Source organism: Hyla sarda, chromosome 9, assembly GCF_029499605.1.
Source record: "Hyla sarda isolate aHylSar1 chromosome 9, aHylSar1.hap1, whole genome shotgun sequence".
In the NCBI taxonomy this organism is placed as follows: domain Eukaryota; kingdom Metazoa; phylum Chordata; class Amphibia; order Anura; family Hylidae; genus Hyla; species Hyla sarda.
In genome coordinates this window covers 27,082,969-27,104,328 of record NC_079197.1, presented here as the reverse complement: position 1 = coordinate 27,104,328, position 21,360 = coordinate 27,082,969, and the positions used below count along the sequence as shown (strand labels likewise).

Below are 21,360 nucleotides of genomic sequence, written 5' to 3'. Positions count from 1 at the left end.
TATGTTTTAGGCAGATCTCCAATCCTCTCTAGATAAATATACGAAAGGTGAATGGAGTTGGATGGGTCGTTCCATCATATACAAAATGTTTATTATGCCCAGGGTTTTATATGTTATGCGATCCCTTCCAGTTTACGTGCCAGCCAACATACTAAACAGTCTTAATAAACAAATGACATCATTTATATGGGGTCAGTCTAAACCCAGAGTTTCCCTAGTGGCATTACAAAAATCTTTTAAACATGGAGGAATGGGACTACCCAATTATCATGCCTATTATAAATCTATTATTATCAGGCAATCCCTGGAATGGCTAATACCCCTAGAACAACAGAAACCATGGGTTAAGCTTGAATCAAATATTACTAAAATAGAGAACTGGAGCACTACCCTATTAAATAAATCACGCTTCCAATTACTTAATAGACCTGGAATTCCCCCAACCCTCTCAATAGCGGGAAAAGTGTGGAGTTCGAGTATTATAAACATTGACAAAATTGAGGGTACCATGGACTCCCCGATACCACTCCAATCTCTCCAGCTCTTTCTCCCTAAACTGAACATTCTACATTGGGAGGATCTGGGCATTAAATACATCTCTGATGTACTTAGGAACAACAAAATGCTATCATTTGATGAATTACAGTCAAACTACAAAATACCCGAATCCGATAAAAAATATTACAACATTCTACAGAAGCACTTGCAAAAATTCCCTGAATCCTATTCTTCGCTCCCAAAAAGCCTCCATACTTGGTTCCTTGATCCTGTAAAGGAGAAAGAAAAGGGACTTAAAAACTTTTATTCCTATTTTAATGAAGACAAATGGTTAAACAAAAATTCGGGGATGGTACGATGGGAATCCGACTTGGGACAATCCTTCTCTGAATCTAAATGGCTGAATACATCCTTAAAGATAAAAAAAGCAACAGTATGTGCTAATTTATGGGAACATCATTGCAAGTTTGTCAATAGATGGTACTACACACCTAAAAAATTATCTTTGATTTTTCCTCACCTGTCGCCACTATGTTGGAGGGATTGTGGGGAACAAGGCTCCCTAAAACATATCTTCTTTCATTATAGTTTAGTAACAACCCACGACTAATTCACAACCAAAAAATCTGCTATTCTGCATGTTTTTCTCCCCCCAGTACATATCTATTGGGTTTTGAAAACCTCCTCCATGTGTATTGTACTGTAAATTGCTGCTGATTTTCAGTGCAGAATCTGCTTGGAAAAACTGCAGTAATTCTGCAGCGTGTGAATTCACCCCAGAGATCCCAAACCCCCTAAACAATTACAGAAACCGGACCAGGAATAAAGGGGTGTGAGTATATTTTGAGAGGATGTAGCACTTCAGAGAATCCATAAGGCCACGTTCACATGTTGGAATTTCCGTGAGGAATTCCACTCTGAGATTCCATAGCAGCAGAGTCCCACTGAATTTAAAGGGGTACTCCACTGGAAAAAACATTTTTGTAAATCAACTGATAACAGAAAGTTAAACAGATTTGTAAATGACAGATTTGTATTTTTTTTTATCCTTCTAGTACTTATAAGCTTCTCTATGCTCCACAGGAAGTTCGTTTCGAATTTCCTTTCATTTTGACCCCCCCTTTTTTTTGTAAATCAACTGACAACAGAAAGTTAAACAGATTTGTAAATGATTCCATAATTTTTTTTTTATCCTTCTAGTACTTATAAGCTTTTCGTATGCTCCACAGGAAGTTCTTTTCGAATTTCCTTTCGGTTTGACCACATTTTTTTTTTTAAATCAACTGACAACAGAAAGTTAAACAGATTTGTAAATTACATCTATTAAAACATCTTAATCCTTCCAGTACTTATCAGCTGCTATATACGATAGAGTAAGTTCTTTTCTTTTTTGAATTTTCTTTCTGTCTGACCACAGTGCTCTCTGCTGACACCTCTGTCCATATCAGGAACTGTCCAGAGTAGGAGCAAATCCCCATAGCAAACCTCTCCTGCTCTGAACAGTTCCTGACATGGACAGAGGTGTCAGCAGAGAGCACTGTGGTCAGACAGAAATAAAATTCAAAAAAGAAAAGAACTTACTCTGTCGTATATAGCAGCTGATAAGTACTGGAAGGGTTAAGATTTTTTAATAGATGTAATTTACAAATCTGTTTAACTTTCTGTTATCAGTTGATTAACAAAAAAATGTGGTCAGACCGAAAGGAAATTCGAAAAGAACTTCCTGTGGAGCATACGAGAAGCTTATAAGTACTGGAAGGATACATTTTTTTTTAATGGAATCATTTACAAATCTGTTTAACTTTCTGGCACCAGTTGATTTAAAAATAATTTTTTCAAGTGGAGCACCCCTTTAATGGGATTCTGCTGCAATGTGCACACAGCTGGCATGGAAATTCTGATTCTGGTGTCTGCAGAAAGAATGAATCTGTCCATTCGTTCTGTGGACTCCACACGGAATGCATTAACCCCTTAACGACGCAGGACGTATATTTACGTCCTGCGCCGGCTCCCGCGATATGAAGCGGGATCGCGCCGCGATCCTGCATCATATCGCGTCGGTCCCGGCGCTCATCAACGGCCGGGACCCGCGGCTAATACCACACATCGCCGATCGCGGAGATGTGCGGTATTAACCCTTTAGAAGCGGCGGTCAAAGCTGACCGCCGCTTCTAAAATGAAACTGAAAGTATCCCGGCTGCTCAGTTGGGCTGTTCGGGACCGCCGCGGTGAAATCGCGGCGTCCCGAACAGCTGACCGGACACCGGGAGGGCCCTTACCTGCCTCCTCGGTGTCCGATCGACAAATGACTGCTCCGTGCCTGAGATCCAGGCAGGAGCAGTCAAGCGCCGATAATGCTGATCACAGGCGTGTTAATACACGCCTGTGATCAGGATGAGAGATCAGTGTGTGCAGTGTTATAGGTCCCTATGGGACCTATAACACTGCAAAAAAAATGTAAAAAAAAAAGTGTTAATAAAGGTCATTTAACCCCTTCCCTAATAAAAGTTTGAATCACCCCCCTTTTCCCATAAAAAAAATAAAACAGTGTAAAAAAAAATAAAAAATAAATATGTGGTATCGCCGCGTGCGTAAATGTCCGAACTATAAAAATATATCATTAATTAAACCGCACGGTCAATGGCGTACGCGCAAAAAAATTCCAAAGTCGAAAAAAGCGTATTTTGGTCACTTTTTATACCATTAAAAAAATTAATAAAAAGTGATCAAAAAGTCCGATCAAAACAAAAATCATACCAATAAAAACTTCAGATCACGGCGCAAAAAATGAGTCCTCATACCTCCCTGTACGTGGAAAAATAAAAAAGTTATAGGGGTCAGAAGATGACATTTTTAAACGTATACATTTTCCTGTATGTAGTTATGATTTTTTCCAGAAGTGCGACAAAATCAAACCTATATAAGTAGGGGATCATTTTAACCGTATGGACCTACAGAATAATGATAAGGTGTAATTTTTACCGAAATATGCACTGTGTAGAAACGAAAGCCCCCAAAAGTTACAAAATGGCGTTTTTTTTCCGATTTTGTCGCACAATGATTTTTTTTTTCCTTTTCGCCGTGCATTTTTGGGTAAAATGACTAATGTCACTGCAAAGTAGAATTGGCCATAATATAAAATAAGCCATAATATGGATTTTTAGGTGGAAAATTGAAAGGGTTATGATTTTTAAAAGGTAAGGAGGAAAAAACGAAAGTGCAAAAACGGAAAAACCCTGAGTCCTTAAGGGGTTAAAGGGGTACTCCGCCCCTGGCATAGGGGATAAGATGTTAGATCGCCGCAATCCCGCTGCTGGGGATCGCCGCTACGGCACCCCTCCATCATTACTGCACAGAGCGAGTTCGCTCTGTGCGTAATGACGGGTGATACAGGGGCCGGAGCAGCGTGACGTCATGGCTCCGCCCCTCATGACATCACGGCCCGTCCCCTTAATGCAAGTCTATGGCAGGGGGCGTGACGACCGCCACGCCCCCTCCCATAGACTTGTATTGACGGGGGCGGGCCATGACGTCACGAGGGGGGCGGGCCATGATGTCACGAGGGGCGGAGCCGTGACGTAACGATGCTCCGGCCCCTGTATTGCCCGTCATTACGTGCAGAGCGATCTCACTCTGTGCAGTAATGATAGCGGGGTGCTGCAGCAGCGATCCCCGGGGTCCCCAGCAGCGGGACCCCGGCGATCTGACATCTCATCCCCTATCCTTTGGATAGGGGATAAGATGTCTAGGGGCGGAGTACCCCTTTAAGTCCGTACAGAGATTTTCCGTGCGGACATTCCGTCGTGTGAACATAGCCTAACATTCCGGGAGAGTTAGCAAGGATGATGAAAATCTGAAGTTATGACTCTACATACCATCAAGGCTTTACTTCACCATTACCTGAGCCCCAATCCCCCTGATATCCTCTGTTAGGGTAAGTTCACACATTGCAGAATTGTTACGAATTTGCTGCTGATTCGTTTCAAACTTTACCCAATTAACTTTAAAGGAGTACTCCGCTGCTCAGCGTTTGGAACAAACTGTTCTGAACGCTGGAGCCGGCGCCAGGAGCTCGCAACGTCATAGCCCAGCCCCCCTCATGACGTCACACCCCGCCCCCTCAATGCAAGTCTATGGGAGGGGGCGTGATGGCCGTCACGCCCCCTCCCATAGACTTGCATTGAGGGGGCGGGGTGTGACGTCATGAGGGGGCAGGACTATGACATCACAAGCTCACGGCATCGGCTCCAGCGTTCAGAACAGTTTGTTCCAAACTCAACCGAGTACTCCTTTAAGAAGAAAGTCAAAATCTGCAGAGGGTGTGAACATACCCTTAGGCCTCAGCTAAGACATGACAACCAAGCAGGAGAGGACACGTCTCCTCATCTTTGCATGTTGGCATTTTGGAGGCAGTAACTATAGTGAAGACCCAGCATTCATAGTATGACATTAGTTACTGGGTTCATGCCATATTTGGTCGGGAAGTCGGGAAGGATTTTTTTCCCCTGGTATGGGGCAAATGGCGTCATTTGACTGGATCAAAACAGTAGTGACACAATAGGGATATAGGTTGAACTTGATAGACTTTTTTCAACCTTAAAGGAATTATCCACCATAAGGTGATTTTAGTACGTACCTGGCAGACAGTAGTGGACATGCTTAGGAAGGATCTGCGCTTGTCTTGGGGCTAAATGGCTATGTTGTGAGATTACCATAACACTGTGACTAGCTTTTTGTGAACTGGGTATTTCCTGTTGGAGTTCATTCTCTCAAACTACAAATTCCATAGTTCCTTGTTTGTAAGTGTGAGGTCACTTTCCTCCCTCCCACACATCAGCCATTGAAACACAAATGAGCTGCATTCCATTCAACAGTCCAGTGTTCTCTAACCAGGGTGCCTCCAACTGTTGCAAAAAATACAATTAGTTGCAGAATGATCTCCCACCCAGAGGTTGCTCTACCTATTGAAGCAGGACAGGCTCCCTTTGAACACCTGACTAGTGAGGTCAGGTCTCGGCTGCACTTCAACCTGGGAAAACCTAAGACCGGAGTAATTTTGTATGCTGTTATAAAATAAATATTGGGGGAGAAAAAAAAAACACAGAAGAATTGTAAGATCACCGTCACACACACATACAGACACTATATTATGAACTACACTAACTTTACAGCCCCTGTAGAATAGTCAAATAAAAAAAATTCCTGGAATACCCCTTTAAGAATTACTATGGAGTATATTATTTGTTCCTACTGTAACCTCACGTTTAAGATCTACCTCTTTTTTGGATGTAACCCTAGCAGCAAATGAGACAAATAAGAGAATAGAAGTTATGCCATTCAGGAAGCCAACATCTGTTAGCGCTACCTTAACGGGAATCTCCGTCACGCCCCCTCCCATAGACTTGCATTGAGGGGGCGGGGTGTGACATCATGAGGGGCGGGGCTATGACATCACAAGCTCCAGGCACCGGATCCAGCGTTCGGAATAGTTTGTTCCAAACGCTGAGCAGCGGAGTACCCCTTTCTTTTAAATTAACTGGGGCCAGAAAGTTAAACATATTTGTAAATTACTTCTATTCAAAATCTTAATCCTTCCAGTACTTATCAGCTGCTGTATGTTCCCGAGGGAGTTTTTTCTTTTTGAATTTCCTTTCTGTCTGACCACAGTGCTCTCTACTGACACCTCTGTCCATGTCAGGAACTGTCCAGAGCAATAGAGGTTTTCTATGGGGATTTGCTTCTACTCCGGACAGTACGAAAATAGACAGAGGTGTCAGCAGAGAGCACTGTGGTCAGGCAGAAAAGAAATTCAAAAAGAAAAGAACTTCCTCTGTGGTATACATCAGCTGATAAGTACTGGAAGGATTAAGATTTTTAATAACAGTAATTTACAAATCTGTTTAACTTTCTGGTACTAGTTGATTAAAAAAAATGTTTTACAAAATAAGTCAGAAATTGCATCAAAAAGTGAAATTAACTGTGTGCACCAAATGAATAATGTGTTGTTTACCTCTGTAGATTCATACAATACACCAAAAGTTTTTTTCATGTTTTTTTTATTTTTTATTTTTATTGGGGGGGGGGGGGGGGGACCTTGAGAATAACAGTCTGTCCCAAGTTTTTATACCAAATTGGAGTCACTAAGGCTTAGGTTGTCTGTCTAGACCAGGGCTTTCCAAAGTGGGTGCCGTGACACATTAGTGTGTCGGCGCCAATCCCCAGGTGTGTCACAGGACCATCCAGTCCCACAGCAGCACTTAAGTGGCCACGACCCATGCTGCTGATCTTGAACTGGCTAACGGCACGGTGGCCACTTTAATAAGTGAGCTCCGGTGGCTGCTGGGACTGTTGAGTGACACCCCTGATGTCCTGCCAAAGAGGAGAGTGGGAGAACGTCACCCATCAGGCCTGCGCTGAGCCTACACCAGAACCACCAGTAGGAGATAAGATGTTAGATTGCGGTGGTCCCGCCGCTGGTCACCCCCCAAGATGTCCGCTGCGGCACCCCTGTCATTCAGTGCACGGTGTGAACTCCGCTTTGTGCCCGATGACTGGTGATGCCAGCCGCCACGCCCCAACCATTCAAGTCTATGGGAGGAGGCGTGACAGCTACGTACTAGCTGTCACGCCCCCTCCCATAGACATGAATGGAGGGGACGTGGCGTGACGTCACAAACACGGAAGCTGCAAGCTTCCGTGTTCTGGACGCCACCACTGCCGGTCCGCAGATCGCGGGACCCCCATGATCTAACATCTTATACTCTATCCTTTGGATAGTGGAAAAGATGTTTTCAGCGGAGTACCCCTTTAAGTGGCAAAGCGAGCGATGAAGGAGAAGAAATAAGTGGCACAAGAGGGGATAAGGGGGGGACAAAGTGGCACAGGGGGTGATAACGGGGAGTAATGAAGTAGCACAGGGGGTGATAAAGGGGGATAAAGTGGCATAGGGGGCGATGAAGGAGGGGAATAAAATTGCACAGGGGGATAGCAGCTAGTGATGAGCAGCAGGGGCCATATTCAAATTTGCGATATTTTGCGAATATTTTGCCAATCATTCGTCCTATGTTCGTGAAATTTGTATATTCGCTCGTTTTTTTTTTCCATGCGAAAATTTGGATGGAAAATTTGCATGGGAAATTCGCAGAAAAATTTGCATTTAAAAAAAAAGAAAAAAAAAAGAATATTCGTCATTACGAATATAAAGCACTATATTCTAAATATTCGCGAAAACGCAAAGTGCCGATATTCGTGATAAAAATTTGCATTACGAATATTCGTGCTCAACACTAGTAGCAACCACATTTGTAATACTGACACCGGATACTGGTATCATGTCGTACATAGTAGGACGGGCAACGTGATGCGTGCAATAAGACGGGCGGCGAGGAGTGTGTCACCAGACTATGCAATGTCTAAATAGGGTGTCACCAGCATGAAACATTTGGAAAGCTCTGGTCTAGACTGTGGGTAACAGATGCTAAATAAACATTGCCCCCCCCCCCCCCCCCCCCCATAAGGGGTCAAGTACTGGGAAAAAAATTGTGGGAACTAACCCAAGATTTCCACTTAAAGGGGTACTCCGCTCCTAGACATCTTATCCCCTATGTAAAGGATAGGGGATAAGATGTCTGATTGCGGTGGTCCCGCCACTGGGGACCCCTGTGTTCTCCCTGCGGCACCCGACATTCGATTAGAGCGTTTGGTGCAGAGCCGGAGGCTCGGGATGTCACAGCCACAGCCCCTCAATGCTAGTCTATAGGAGGGGTCATGACGGCCATCACGCCCACTCCCATAGACTTGCATTGAGGGGGCATGGCCGTGACGTCACAAGCTTCTGCCCCCCTTCGCCAGTCATTCGGCACGGAGCGAAGTTCACTCCGTGCACTGGATGTCTGGGGTGCCGCAGCCAAGATCGCTGGGGTCCCCAGCGGCGGGACCCCCGGGATAAGATGTCTAGGGGGCGGAGTACCCCTTTAAGGGGCTGGTCCTGCAGGACTCCAGCTAATGGGAACTGCGTTCCTGCTGTGGGAAAAGTGCAGGAACTCCATTTCCATGAGTTCCTGCAGGACTTGAGCCCTGCCCCCCATGCCCCTGGTAGTGGTCTCCAAACTGTGGCCCTCCAGCTGTTGCAAAACTACAATTCCCAGCATGCCCGGACAGCCGTTGGCTGTCCGGGCATGCTGGGAATTGTAGTTTTGCTACAGCTGTAGGTCCTCAATTTGGAGACCACTGCCCTAGGGACTATAGTATAAGGGCAGTAAATCCGGCACAGCTGAGATGTTAGAGAGGCGCAGTCACCATATTTATATCATAGTGACAGCTGGGGTTGGCATGTCACAGAAAAGTGTCGGAGGGACGGAGAGAGGGGCTGAAATTGTATCCACACCACCTCTACAGCAGGACGGAGACAGGGGCGCCACAGATTTAGAGATAGGCTGTGATATAGGGGAAATAAATAAGTGCAAGGTACTACAAACCTAATCCGTTAATGCGAAGGTAAAGTGGAGCCGGGCACAGAGGGTTCACATACTTAAGACACAAGGCGAAGGCGAATTATCCATCCCTCCTGGACTCCTGCAGCCATGATTCCGGATCAGTATCTGATTGAATGTCCCATTGATCCAGACGGTGATGAAAAACTCCTACAAAACCCTGCAAACACTACAGCGTACCCCGAAACCCCTGAAAAGCTTGATACCCGGGACCCTCGTGGGATCAACAAACACCTAAAGGTAGATATAGAAGACCGTGCATTCCTATGGAGGTCCTGACTTTACTACGTCTGTGGTGGCCCATCGCATTGCAGCAAATATAGTATCAACCCCCACATGTATACAATCCATGATAGAAAGTCCGTCATAAGGGGCATTGCTATAGGGGGTGCACATGTACCCCAGCTCTGGTACCTCAAATGACATATAAGCATTATCTAATCCACTGTTTCCCAACCAGGGTGCCTCCAGCTGTTGCAAAACTACAACTCCCAGCATGCCCGGACAGCCTACGGCTGTCCGGGCATGCTGGAAGTTGTAGTTTTGCAACAGCTGGAGGCACCCTGGTTGGGAAACACTGATCTATAATCTATAAGCTCTATGTGGTTCTGCATGCACTTATATTGTATTAGGTATGTAGTAGAAAATGTTTACAGCTGACCATCTGATTCTATTTTTTACGAATAGATGCCTATAGCTATGGTAAGAATAATTGCGTAGGAACCACAACCCTTAAAGTGTACCCGTCAGATCCAGCAAAAAAAATGTTTTTTTAAATACATCACTCAGTACGTAATCCTGACCATGTACATCTAATTTTTATGTGTCTAGCACCTTTATTTATTTTTTTATTACACTTTTAATTTAGCTCACTAGTCTGAATTCCTCTCAAAGGGAGGGGGCGTGGCCTCACTGTGCAGGTCTCCGCCCCCTCCCTCAGTATGCTGTCTGCTCACATCTCCCCTAGCTTTAGCAAAACTACAACTCCCAGCTTGTCCTCACTGACAGTAGCGGGACACAAGCTGACAGTGGGAGGATTTTTCCTCCAGTTCTGAGCCCTGCGCTCACAGCTGTCAATCAAGGAAGTGTGTCCATGACATAGGTGATGACTCATGGACACAGCAGGACTAGTATGTGTCCAAACAGGCAGGGAGGGGGGGGGCAGTTGTTTGACTGGCTTTTTCGGGATGAAATACTGAACATTTTCTAATGAAAGCAATTGCAAAACCTATTGTTATACATGCTTTACAACATATCAAAAGTTTTTGTATCTGACTGTGCCCATTTAATAAGGTGTTAAAGGGGTACTCCGGTGGAAAAGTTTTTTTTTTTTTTTTTAAATCACCTGGTGCCAGAAAGTTAAACCGATATGTAAATGAACTCTATTAAGAAATCTTTACCCTTCCAGTACTTTTTAGCAGCTGTATGCTACAGAGGAAATTCTTTTCTTTTTGAATTTCTTTTTTGTCTTGTCCACAGTGCTCTCTGCTTACACCTCTGTCAGGAACTGTCCAGAGCAGCATAGGTTTGCCATGGGGATTTTCTCCTGCTCTGGACAGTTCCTGATACGGGCATCAGGTGTCAGCAGAGAGCAATGTGGACAAGACACAAAAAAGACACAAAGAAAAGAATTTCCTCTGTAGCATACAGCTGCTAAAAAGTACTGGAAGGGTGAAGATTTTTTTAATAGAAGTCATTTACAAATCTGTTTGACTTTCTGACACCAGTTGATTAAAAAAAAAAAATAATGTTTTCCACCAGAGTACCCCTTTAATACAATTTTGCTGTTGCAAAACTACAACTCCATGCTGGGAGTTGTCGACCAAAGAAGTTGAATGCACGTGCTCAGCGTCATATCCAGAAGCTGCCTTTGGGAAATAGACATATGAGTGCTGCCTGTGTTGCTGCAGAGGTTGAAGGGAAAGGGGTCAGCTTTTTCAGTCATCAGACAATCTTCATCAATAAGCAGTGTGAAAGTTAAAGCCTTTGGCTGTCCAGGCATGCTGGGGGGTTGCAGTTTTGCAACAGCTGGAGGCACCCTGCCACAGAAACACTGTATGAATAAAAGGGTTGTCCAGTATAATAAAAACACAGCTGCAAGTTGTGTGTGGTATTGCAGCTCAGCCTACTGACTTCTGCGGATTGAAGCTGCAATACAACACAACCTGTGGACAAGTGAGGCGCTGTTTTTTTGGAACTATATTGGAGTCACAGAGGCAGGATTCCCAATCAAGACTCCCCCCCCTTTCTCCAAATGCGAGAATGGAGATCTGTTTTTTCGGAACAACACTATGGCTAATTCAAGGGCTATTCATCTGAACGACTGCTATTTAAAACGACATGTTCGCCATTTAAGGCTATGTTCTGAGTGTTTGGAAATTCCGTTGCAGCAGAGTCCCATTGTTTTCACGGCAGGTGCTTCTACTGCGAAAACCCCAATTCTGGCCTCCACAGAAAGAATTGGCAAGTCAACTCTTTCTGTGGAATGGGCTCAGAAATTCATTACTGTCTGAGGAATCGGTGCATTTCCAAACGGTCATAGTGCCAGCATTTTTTGCCGACTCTTTCCGGCAGACATTCCACCAGAAATATGCGGTGTGAACATTGCTTAAAGCTACATGTTTGTGCCAATAGTGTGATCCCTGAAGTGGGTCCAGTCAAGAAGTGGTTTATTATGTACATATGGCATATATAACACACAGCCAGGTGTACCCTCCATTATCTTATCATGCAACAAATGGGCTTTTGGGAAGGTGCTCTCCAGAATGTAGAACTTCATGATCAGATGTTAAGGGAAAGGAGGCATTTAGCATGTGTAATTACTGTATTCAAATTATTAGATTAGCTTTCCAGTATTAGCAAATGATGGTATCTAGTTGTAAATGCAATCATTTGCTGTTCCGACCAACACAGGGCTCGCAATGATCGGTGGAGCCCTGCCGCTCCTCTGTTTTCTTTGGTACTTGGATCTAGGCTATAAGAAGATTGCCAATACCCTGAAACTGAGCTTCAGCATAGTGGGCAAGACCATGCAGCGGAGTCACAAGACAGGTTTCACTCAAAATAGGCATCACTATAGTCGACCAAAGAAGTTGAGTGCACATGCTCAGTGTCATATCCAGAGGTTGTCTTTGGGAAATAGATGTGTGAGTGCTGCCAGTATTGCTGCAGAGGTTGAAGGGCAGGGTCAGCCTGTCAGTACTCATACCATACAACACACACTGAGTCAAATTGGTCTGCATGGCTGTCCTCTTCTAAAGATGATGCCCAAGAAAGCCTGCAAACAGTTTGCTGAAGACAAGCAGACTAAGGACATGAATTACCGGAACCATGTCCTGTGGTCTGATGAGACTAAGATAAACTTATTTGGTTCAGATGGTTTCAAGCGTGCGTGTGTGTCGCCTAGCGCTCCGGGTCCCCGCTCCTCCCCGGAGCGCTTACGGCGTCTCTCTCTCCGCAGCGCCCCGGTCGGTCCCGCTGACCGGGAGCGCTGCACTGTCATGGCCGTCGGGGATGCGATTCGCACAGCGGGACGCGCCCGCTCGCGAATCGCATCCCAGGTCACTTACCCGTTCCCGTCCCCTGCTGTCATGTGCTGGCGCGCGCGGCTCCGCTCTCTAGGGCGCGCGCGCGCCAGCTCCCTGAGACTTAAAGGGCCAGTGCACCAATGATTGGTGCCTGGCCCAATTAGCTTAATTGGCTTCCACCTGCTCCCAGACTATATCTGTTCTCTGTCCCTGCACTCCCCTGCCGGATCTTGTTGCCTTAGAGCCTAGTGAAAGCGTTACTGTGATTATCCATACCGTGTACTTGACCTCTTGCTTGCCTTATTGACTACGATTCTTGCTGCCTGCCCCGACCTTCTGCTACGTCCGACCTTGCTTTGTCTACTCCCTTGTACCGCGCCTATCTTCAGCAGTCAGAGAGGTTGAGCCGTTGCTAGTGGATACGACCTGGTCACTACCGCCGCAGCAAGACCATCCCGCTTTGCGGCGGGCTCTGGTGAAAACCAGTAGTGACTTAGAACCGGTCCACTAGCACGGTCCACGCCAATCCCTCTCTGGCACAGAGGTTCCACCTCCTGCCAGCCGGCATCGTGACTGTAGATCCGGCCATGGATCCCGCTGAGGTTCCCCTGCCTTCTATCTCTGATCTCACGACGGTGGTCGCCCAGCAAGCCCGACAGATCGCCCATCTAACCCACCAGCTGTCGGAAGTGTCCACCATAGTGCAACAACTTCAGTCGCAACTTCTGCTACAGCAGCAACCATCTCCTCCGCCAGCTCCTGCACCCCTTCCGCAGCGAGTGGCCACTCCTAGCCTCCGCTTGTCCCTGCCGGACAAATTTGATGGGGACTCTAAGTTTTGCCGTGGCTTTCTTTCGCAATGTTCCCTGCACTTGGAGATGATGTCGGACTAGTTTCCTACTGAAAGGTCTAAGGTGGCTTTCGTAGTCAGCCTTCTGTCTGGAAAAGCCCTGTCATGGGCCACACCGCTCTGGGACCGCGATGACCCCGTCACTGCCTCTGTACACTCCTTCTTCTCGGAAATTCGAAGTGTCTTTGAGGAACCTGCCCGAGCCTCTTCTGCTGAGACTGCCCTGCTGAACCTGGTCCAGGGTAATTCTTCCGTTGGCGAGTACGCCATACAATTCCGTACTCTTGCTTCTGAACTATCCTGGAATAATGAGGCCCTCTGCGCGACCTTTAAAAAAGGCCTATCCAGCAACATTAAAGATGTTCTGGCCACACGAGAAATTCCTGCTAACCTGCATGAACTCATTCATCTAGCCACTCGCATTGACATGCGTTTTTCTGAGAGACATCAAGAGCTCCGCCAGGAAATAGACTTAGATCTCTGGGCACCTCTCCCACAGTCTCCGTTGCAATCTACGCCTAGGCCTCCCGCCGAGGAGGCCATGCAAGTGGATCGGTCTCGCCTGACCCAGGAGGAGAGGAATCGCCGTAGGGAAGCTAATCTTTGTCTGTACTGTGCCAGTACCGAACATTTTTTGGTGGATTGCCCTATCCGTCCTCCACGTCTGGGAAACGCACGCTCGCACCCAGCTCTCGTGGGTGTGGCGTCTCTTGAGTCTAAGTCGGCTTCTCCACGTCTCACGGTGCCCGTGCGGATTTTCCCTTCAGCCAACTCCTCCCTCTCAGCCGTGGCCTGCCTGGACTCTGGTGCCTCTGGGAATTTTATTCGTGAGTTCTTGGTGAATAAATTCCGCATCCCGGTGACCCGTCTCGTCAAGCCACTCTACATTTCCGCGGTCAACGGAGTCAGGTTGGATTGCACCGTGCGTTACCGCACGGAGCCCCTCCTAATGTGCATCGGCCCTCATCACGAAAAAATTGAGTTTTTGGTCCTCTCCAATTGCACTTCCGAAATTCTCCTTGGACTACCCTGGCTTCAACACCATTCCCCTACCCTGGATTGGTCCACAGGGGAGATCAAGAGCTGGGGTTCCTCTTGTTTCAAGGACTGCCTTAAACCGGTTCCCAGTACTCCCTGCCGTGACCCTGTGGTTCCCCCTGTAACCGGTCTGCCGTCCTGCCATAAGAAGTGCCTCTCCCCCCCTCCCAGTCCAGTCAGGCAAGCCTCGGTGCCTCCTCATGGCCCCCGTCCTGGTGTCACACTGCCCCGTGCCAGGCCTCGCCCTCTGCCCTCCCTCCCCATTCCCACTCCTGCTGTACTGCCTGCCGTTGAGGAATCCCTCCATTCTTTCCCGGTGTCCTCATCCCAGGGGAGGCAGTTACCGGACAAAGAGAAGGGGAGACCTAAGGGGGGGGGTACTGTTACGCCTAGCGCTCCGGGTCCCCGCTCCTCCCCGGAGCGCTTACGGCGTCTCTCTCTCCGCAGCGCCCCGGTCGGTCCCGCTGACCGGGAGCGCTGCACTGTCATGGCCGTCGGGGATGCGATTCGCACAGCGGGACGCGCCCGCTCGCGAATCGCATCCCAGGTCACTTACCCGTTCCTCTCCCCTGCTGTCATGTGCTGGCGCGCGCGGCTCCGCTCTCTAGGGCGCGCGCGCGCCAGCTCCCTGAGACTTAAAGGGCCAGTGCACCAATGATTGGTGCCTGGCCCAATTAGCTTAATTGGCTTCCACCTGCTCCCAGACTATATCTGTTCTCTGTCCCTGCACTCCCCTGCCGGATCTTGTTGCCTTAGAGCCTAGTGAAAGCGTTACTGTGATTATCCATACCGTGTACTTGACCTCCTGCTTGCCTTATTGACTACGATTCTTGCTGCCTGCCCCGACCTTCTGCTACGTCCGACCTTGCTTTGTCTACTCCCTTGTACCGCGCCGATCTTCAGCAGTCAGAGAGGTTGAGCCGTTGCTAGTGGATACGACCTGGTCACTACCGCCGCAGCAAGACCATCCCGCTTTGCGGCGGGCTCTGGTGAAAACCAGTAGTGACTTAGAACCGGTCCACTAGCACGGTCCACGCCAATCCCTCTCTGGCACAGAGGATCCACCTCCTGCAAGCCGGCATCGTGACAGCGTGGTTGCAACAAGGTGAGGAGAACATAGACAAGTGTGTCTTCACTACAGTCAAGCATGGTCTGAGGCTGCATGAGTTCTGCTGGGACTGGGGGCTACAGATCATTGAGGGAACCATGAATACGAACATGTACTGTGACATACTAAAGAAGAGCATGATCCCTTCCCTCCAGAGACTGGCAGACAGTATTCCAACTTGATAATGACCTCAAACACTCCTTCAGGACCACCACTGCCTTGCTAAAAAAAGCTGAAGGTAAAGGTGATGGACTGGCCAATGTCTCCAGACCTAAACCCTATTAAGCATCTGTGGGGCATCCTCAAATGGAAGGTCGGGGAGCAAATGGTCTCTAACATCCACCAGCTTTGTGATGGAGAAGTGGATGAGGACTCCAGTGGTAACCTTTGAAACCCTGGTTAACTCCATGTCCAAGAGGCTTAAAGGGGTACTCCACCCCAAGACATCTTTTCCCTTATCCCCTACCTAGTGGTGGGACCCCCTCGATCTCAGCTGCGGCACACCAGACATCCGGTGCACGGAGCGAACTTTGCTCTGTGTTGAATGACTGGCGATGTGGGGCGGAGGCTTGTGACATCACGGCCATGCCCCCTCAATGCAAGTCTGTGGGAGAGGGCGTGACGTCCATCACGCCCCCTCCCATAGACTTGCATTGAGGGGGCATGGCCGTGACGTCACAAGCGGGGTGTGGCCGTGATGTCACGAGCCTCCGCCCCGCATCACCAGTCATTCAACACAGAGCGAAGTTGGCTCCGTGCACCGGATGTCTGGGGTGCCACAGCTGAGTTCGAGGGGGTCCCACCACTAGGTAGGGGATAGGGGATAAGATGTCTAGGGGCGGAGTACCCCTTTAAGACAGTGCTGGAAAATAATAGTGGCCACACAAAATATTGACACTTTGGGCCAAATTTGGACATTTCCACTTTGTGTTGCCAAGGGTTAGACATTAATGGCTGTGTGTTGAGTTATTTTGAGGGGACACAACATTATACACTGTTATACAGTCTGTGCACTCACTACTTTACATTGTAGCAGAGGGTCATTTCTTCAGTGTTGTCCCATGAAAGGACTAAGAATGGACTCCTAAGAATAGAAAGAGCAGGAGTTCCAATCAAGTTACAATTTATACCGAATCTTTTCCTTCAAATATATAGATCAATGTGCTCAGTTCTTCTTGCTCTATAACACGACGCCGATACATTTTGTAATGTTGTGCTTCGTTGTGAAGAGACTAAGTTGCTGTTCTCTGCCTAGTACCTAGAGCAGAAATGGCAGTGGTGTCTTGTCCTGTGGTTCATGTGAATGGTGGATGTTCATATGATGGAGCCTCCACAAATCAGCAGGTGATAATATACCATTATTTGATAAAAACCCCTATAATGTAAGAAATAGTACTAACATAGTACATCCTAGATGCGCCATCTTTAATAACAGTCTTGTTGTTGTTGCAGGTAGATTTCTCAGACGTCCTAGCAGAGCCGAACTCCTTTCACAGCTTTGATAAGGTCTGGACCTGGAGCGACATTCTGTTTGAGTCCTCGAAGCTTTGGTGTTACCGTATCATCTCCCTGCTCTGCGCTGTTCCTGTGTCCCTGATCTCCGGAATACTGTTTGCTCTTCTGGGTTGTCTTCACATATGGTAATTAAACTTCTGACAGTAGATTAGTAGGAAAAGATAAGAAATTTAGTGGTAGATCAGAGACCCCGCAACACAAACAATACATTTATGGCGGGATTTTGCAGTCCCTATTCATAGTTTCCCTCCCAACAAGTGGTTCTCCCTATGTTAGTTGAGCAGGACTCATTCCAACTTTGGGGGCACTTGGTTGACTAGGAAAAATGCCTAAAAGACAACCAATCAGGAGTTTCATGCTGCCCAAATGCTGGGCAGAATGAAATAAGAGACAGGTTCCCCTTATTGCAACAAACTATGATTCGCTCCGAAACGTTTCAATAACAAGGATTGGAATAGGGATTTGATGAACTAAGACAGTCCCTCACTACTACATCAATAAATCTTTTTTTACATACAAATAAGCTGGGACCTGTCCGTCAAGCTTGTTGGGCAGGAAGAAGATGACTGGGACCCCCACGGTGACTTATAAAAGTTATATGTTACTGATATATCACATACATATACTTTTATGTGTCGAGAACTTATATTTCTCTCACAAATACCTTCTATCTGTTGCTCATTTAGTGCTCTGGAGGGGGCGTGTCCTCACTCTGCATGACTTATCTTCCTCCCTGAGTCTGCTGTGCTGTGTTGGGTCTCTTAATCCAAACACTGCAGGCTGCTCTGTAACCCTGTCCTTCCTACTGCAGTCTGACAGGACAGGAGTGAGCACAGAGGAGTGCTAGTCCCACCCTCACTTACTGGATGTTGTCCCTGCCTGTGGACAGAGATGATGCTGTAGCCAGACAGGATTGTGTTCTGGATGGTATGGGGTGTTTTTTTCTATAAAAAGGAAATAACATTTTCTTATAGTATATTAGTAAGTTTAATGTTTTGCCAAGATGTACAACATATAACAAGTGTTTGAATCTGACAGTGCCCATTTAAAGTCCAATTCCTGGCTGGTTTTAAAACTGTATAGAGATCCTACAGTAAAGCTATAATAAAGGGAGGTATGAATGTCATGATTTTGCAAACTCCATTTTTATTGTTGAATGTTTTCTCATGCGCAGGTGTGCCATGCCATGTATCCAGCTGTGTAACATCTGTATGCCCCCTATCCGGACGCTGTGGGCCAGTATACTGGATGTATGTGTAGCTCCTCTTTGTACCAGCCTGGGTCGTTGTTTCAGTTCCATCTACGTAAACGTGGCAAAGCAGCGAGTGTAACCAACCATGGATCCGCAGATGGGTATAAGAGGGGAACAAAAAGAACATATATCAAAAAGCAGTTCTGGTGAAAAGCATTCTGGGACTGGATTCTGAAAATGAACTCCCAGAATCCATTGCATGGTTGGTACTGATTGGAAAAAAAACATAATAAAATAGGAAACTTTCTTTTTGTAAATTGGATGTTCCATTTTATTTCCAGTTACAGAAAATATGATGTAGGTGGTGTAACATTGTGCCATCTCCATGATGAGGTATAATGACCCTATGTGTTACATCACTATTTACAAGAAGTCATGGCAGTCAATAAAAATATTCACATTTAGAATATAGTTTTCACAAAGGTGCCTTTTAAAGGGGTCATCCAGCAAAATTGATCTTATCCACAGTAAAGGGGATAAGTATCTGATCGCGGGGGGGATCCGACCACTGGGACCCCCGCGATCTCTAGGACAGGGCCCTGGCTCCAAGAGGGAGCATGTGCTGTAGATGGCGCACACTCTTCGTATGGGAGCACCAGAGTTGCCAGGGTGCTGTACTCGGGTATCTCTGGCACTCCCATAAAATTGAATGGGGTGCGTGTCATCATCTGCATCCCAGAGTAGGGGCCCAGTTCTAGAGATCACCGGGGGTTTCAGCAGTCAGATCCCCCTGCAATCAGATACTTATTCCCTATCCATAGGATCATTCTCACCTTTAATGTGGGCAGAAAGGAACAAAATAATAAGTCTTGCTTCTATAATTTTATCTATACCTACAGGTTCAAGGTTGGGTACCTCTGGGCCAAATAAGATGGGAAAGGAGTGGTACCAAGCTACATATCAACAGGAACATGCTAAGTACGAAATCCTGAGGCTAGGTTGTGGTATATAAGACCACTCTGACCCTCCCTGAAAGATAACATAGTTATGATAAATGTCTCACCATCTGCTGCATAGTTCATCTCCAGGGCAGGAGAAACCTAACAATCCAACTTGTAAAAGTAAGTCGGCATGTCATTAGTAAATGGCCACTGCAAACTTCAACTTTTTCTACAAGGTTGTGACCCCTCTGTGTGGTGTCGGTTGAGGTAATGTGTGTATTAACCTTTTTGTGACGCCAGGTCGTGGTTGACCTATACACCACCCGAGGTAGGCCAGCTTCTCCTGTGCCAGGCACGGGGGAAATAATCACTCTGATGCAAGTGTGGTGGCCCAGTATGGAAGTTATTACCCCGTACCCTTGCTGCCCTGTCCGGCAGCCTCCCTTCAGTGTACCCTTGACCCCTTGTGCTTGTTTACCCCTGTATATATGTTTTGCTCTGCATTATAATATATAATGTGTTGTTGCTTTAAGAAATGTACCATGTGATTGTTAACCAGGAGGTACCAGTGACCAGGTGATCCCAGGGGTGACCTATGAGCTCCCTGCTAGTCTCCCCATATAAGCCCTGGAAGGAGCTAGCTTGCTCTTTTTGAGCTCTTTTGCTCTTTCTGCTAAGCTGGAGTCCAGTCAAGTCGAGTCCTAGTGTGTGTGTCCAGAGTCATTGGAGGCCTCATGTCAGGTCTGCAGCCACAGTCAATTGCTACAGTCAAAGCTTTGCCAATCGTCAGTTAAGTCAGTCCCTGTCAGCAACTGTCAAGTCATCGTGGCCTGCCTTAAACAAGTCCCAGCAAGCCCTTAAGGTCCCTGAGTCACTGGTCACCTCCTTGGGCCCTGGCTGAACTATATAGACTTTACCAACTGTCTACCCTCAGTAAAGCTACCGTTATCCATAACTTAGCATTGGAGTCATTATTGCCCCCCGTGCCTAGCCCAGGATCCAGCGGTATACCTTCGGGTGGTATCGAGGATAAACCACGCCCTGGCGTCATGAATACAAGGGGTTAATGCCATCTGCCCCTAGGGTAACAACATCTGCCCTCATCACACCCCGTTACCACACAAGGTAGGTTATTGTTAACTGGCTTGCTTTACTGAGGTTGGAAAGATGGCACAATCTGTTACAGCTCAGATTAGCATGAAGGAGATGCAGGGTGAACTTTGGGAAGCTTATCGGCTTGCTGGGACTTTTGATAATTGATTGTGCTGTATATGACTGACTTGACTTGGATGCAGCCCACGCTAGACTTTAGTGACTTGAGCTTGACTAACTTGGCTTGAACTGATTCCTGGACTTTAGTGCTTACCACAAGGCTATGACTTTCACCTGGGTAGTGGGGTTAACTTGTAGTAGATGGTTGCTGGACTAGGCCTCAGGCCTCCTTCAGAATCACCTCACAGACAGACGTCAGGAACTTCACCAAACTGTACAAGAGAGAGAGAGCTGAACCCTGACCTCACTATATATGGGAGGAATTTAGAAAGATCCCATAGGCCGGATAAGTCACCTGTTTCACCTTTGCATACTCCCCTAACAACAAGGTTCATAGCAACAGATTTCTTAACCCCTTAAGGACGCAGGACGTAAATGTACGTCCTGGTGAGGTGGTACTTAACGCACCAGGACGTACATTTACGTCCTAAGCATAACCGCGGGCATCGGAGCGATGCCCGTGTCATGCGCGGCTGATCCCGGCTGCTGATCGCAGCCAGGGACCCGCCGGCAATGGCCGACGCCCGCGATCTCGCGGGCGTCCGCCATTAACCCCTCAGGTGCCGGGATCAATACAGATCCCGGCATCTGCGGCAGTTCGCGATTAAAATGAACGATCGGATCGCCCGCAGCGCTGCTGCGGGGATCCGATCATTCATAACGCCGCACGGAGGTCCCCTCTCCTTCCTCTGTGCGGCTCCCGGCGTCTCCTGCTCTGGTCTGTGATCGAGCAGACCAGAGCAGGAGATGACCGATAATACTGATCTGTTCTATGTCCTATACATAGAACAGATCAGTATTAGCAATCATGGTATTGCTATGAATAGTCCCCTATGAGGACTATTCAAGTGTAAAAAAAAATGTAAAAAAATGTCAAAGTAAAAGTAAAAAAAAAGTGAAAAATCCCCTCCCCCAATAAAAAAGTAA

The 21,360-nt window shown here is 47.0% G+C and overlaps 1 protein-coding gene and 1 long non-coding RNA gene across 3 annotated transcripts in view; one reads left to right on the top strand and one right to left on the bottom strand.

Moving 5' to 3' along the window:
* LOC130291267 (caveolin-2-like) overlaps positions 1-18,537 on the top strand; it is a 28,877-nt gene extending 10,340 nt beyond the window's left edge. Inside the window, exons 1-3 of one of the 2 annotated variants that reach the window (XM_056539847.1) lie at positions 9,081-9,230; positions 16,966-17,153; positions 18,203-18,537. In XM_056539847.1, the coding sequence (XP_056395822.1) occupies positions 9,081-9,230; positions 16,966-17,153; positions 18,203-18,359 (495 nt within the window). In that variant the 3' untranslated portion in view covers positions 18,360-18,537. Of the gene's footprint in view, positions 1-9,080; positions 9,231-16,965; positions 17,154-18,202 lie in introns of those variants that run through there. The other variant, XM_056539846.1, reaches the window with a different exon arrangement.
* On the bottom strand, positions 17,034-20,763 carry LOC130291268 (uncharacterized). The gene is made up of 3 exons (XR_008847855.1): positions 20,528-20,763; positions 17,693-17,972; positions 17,034-17,165 (listed from the first exon to the last, which is right to left on the bottom strand). It is a non-coding gene; the product is annotated as an uncharacterized LOC130291268 (long non-coding RNA).
* Between the last annotated feature and the right edge of the window lie 597 nt (positions 20,764-21,360).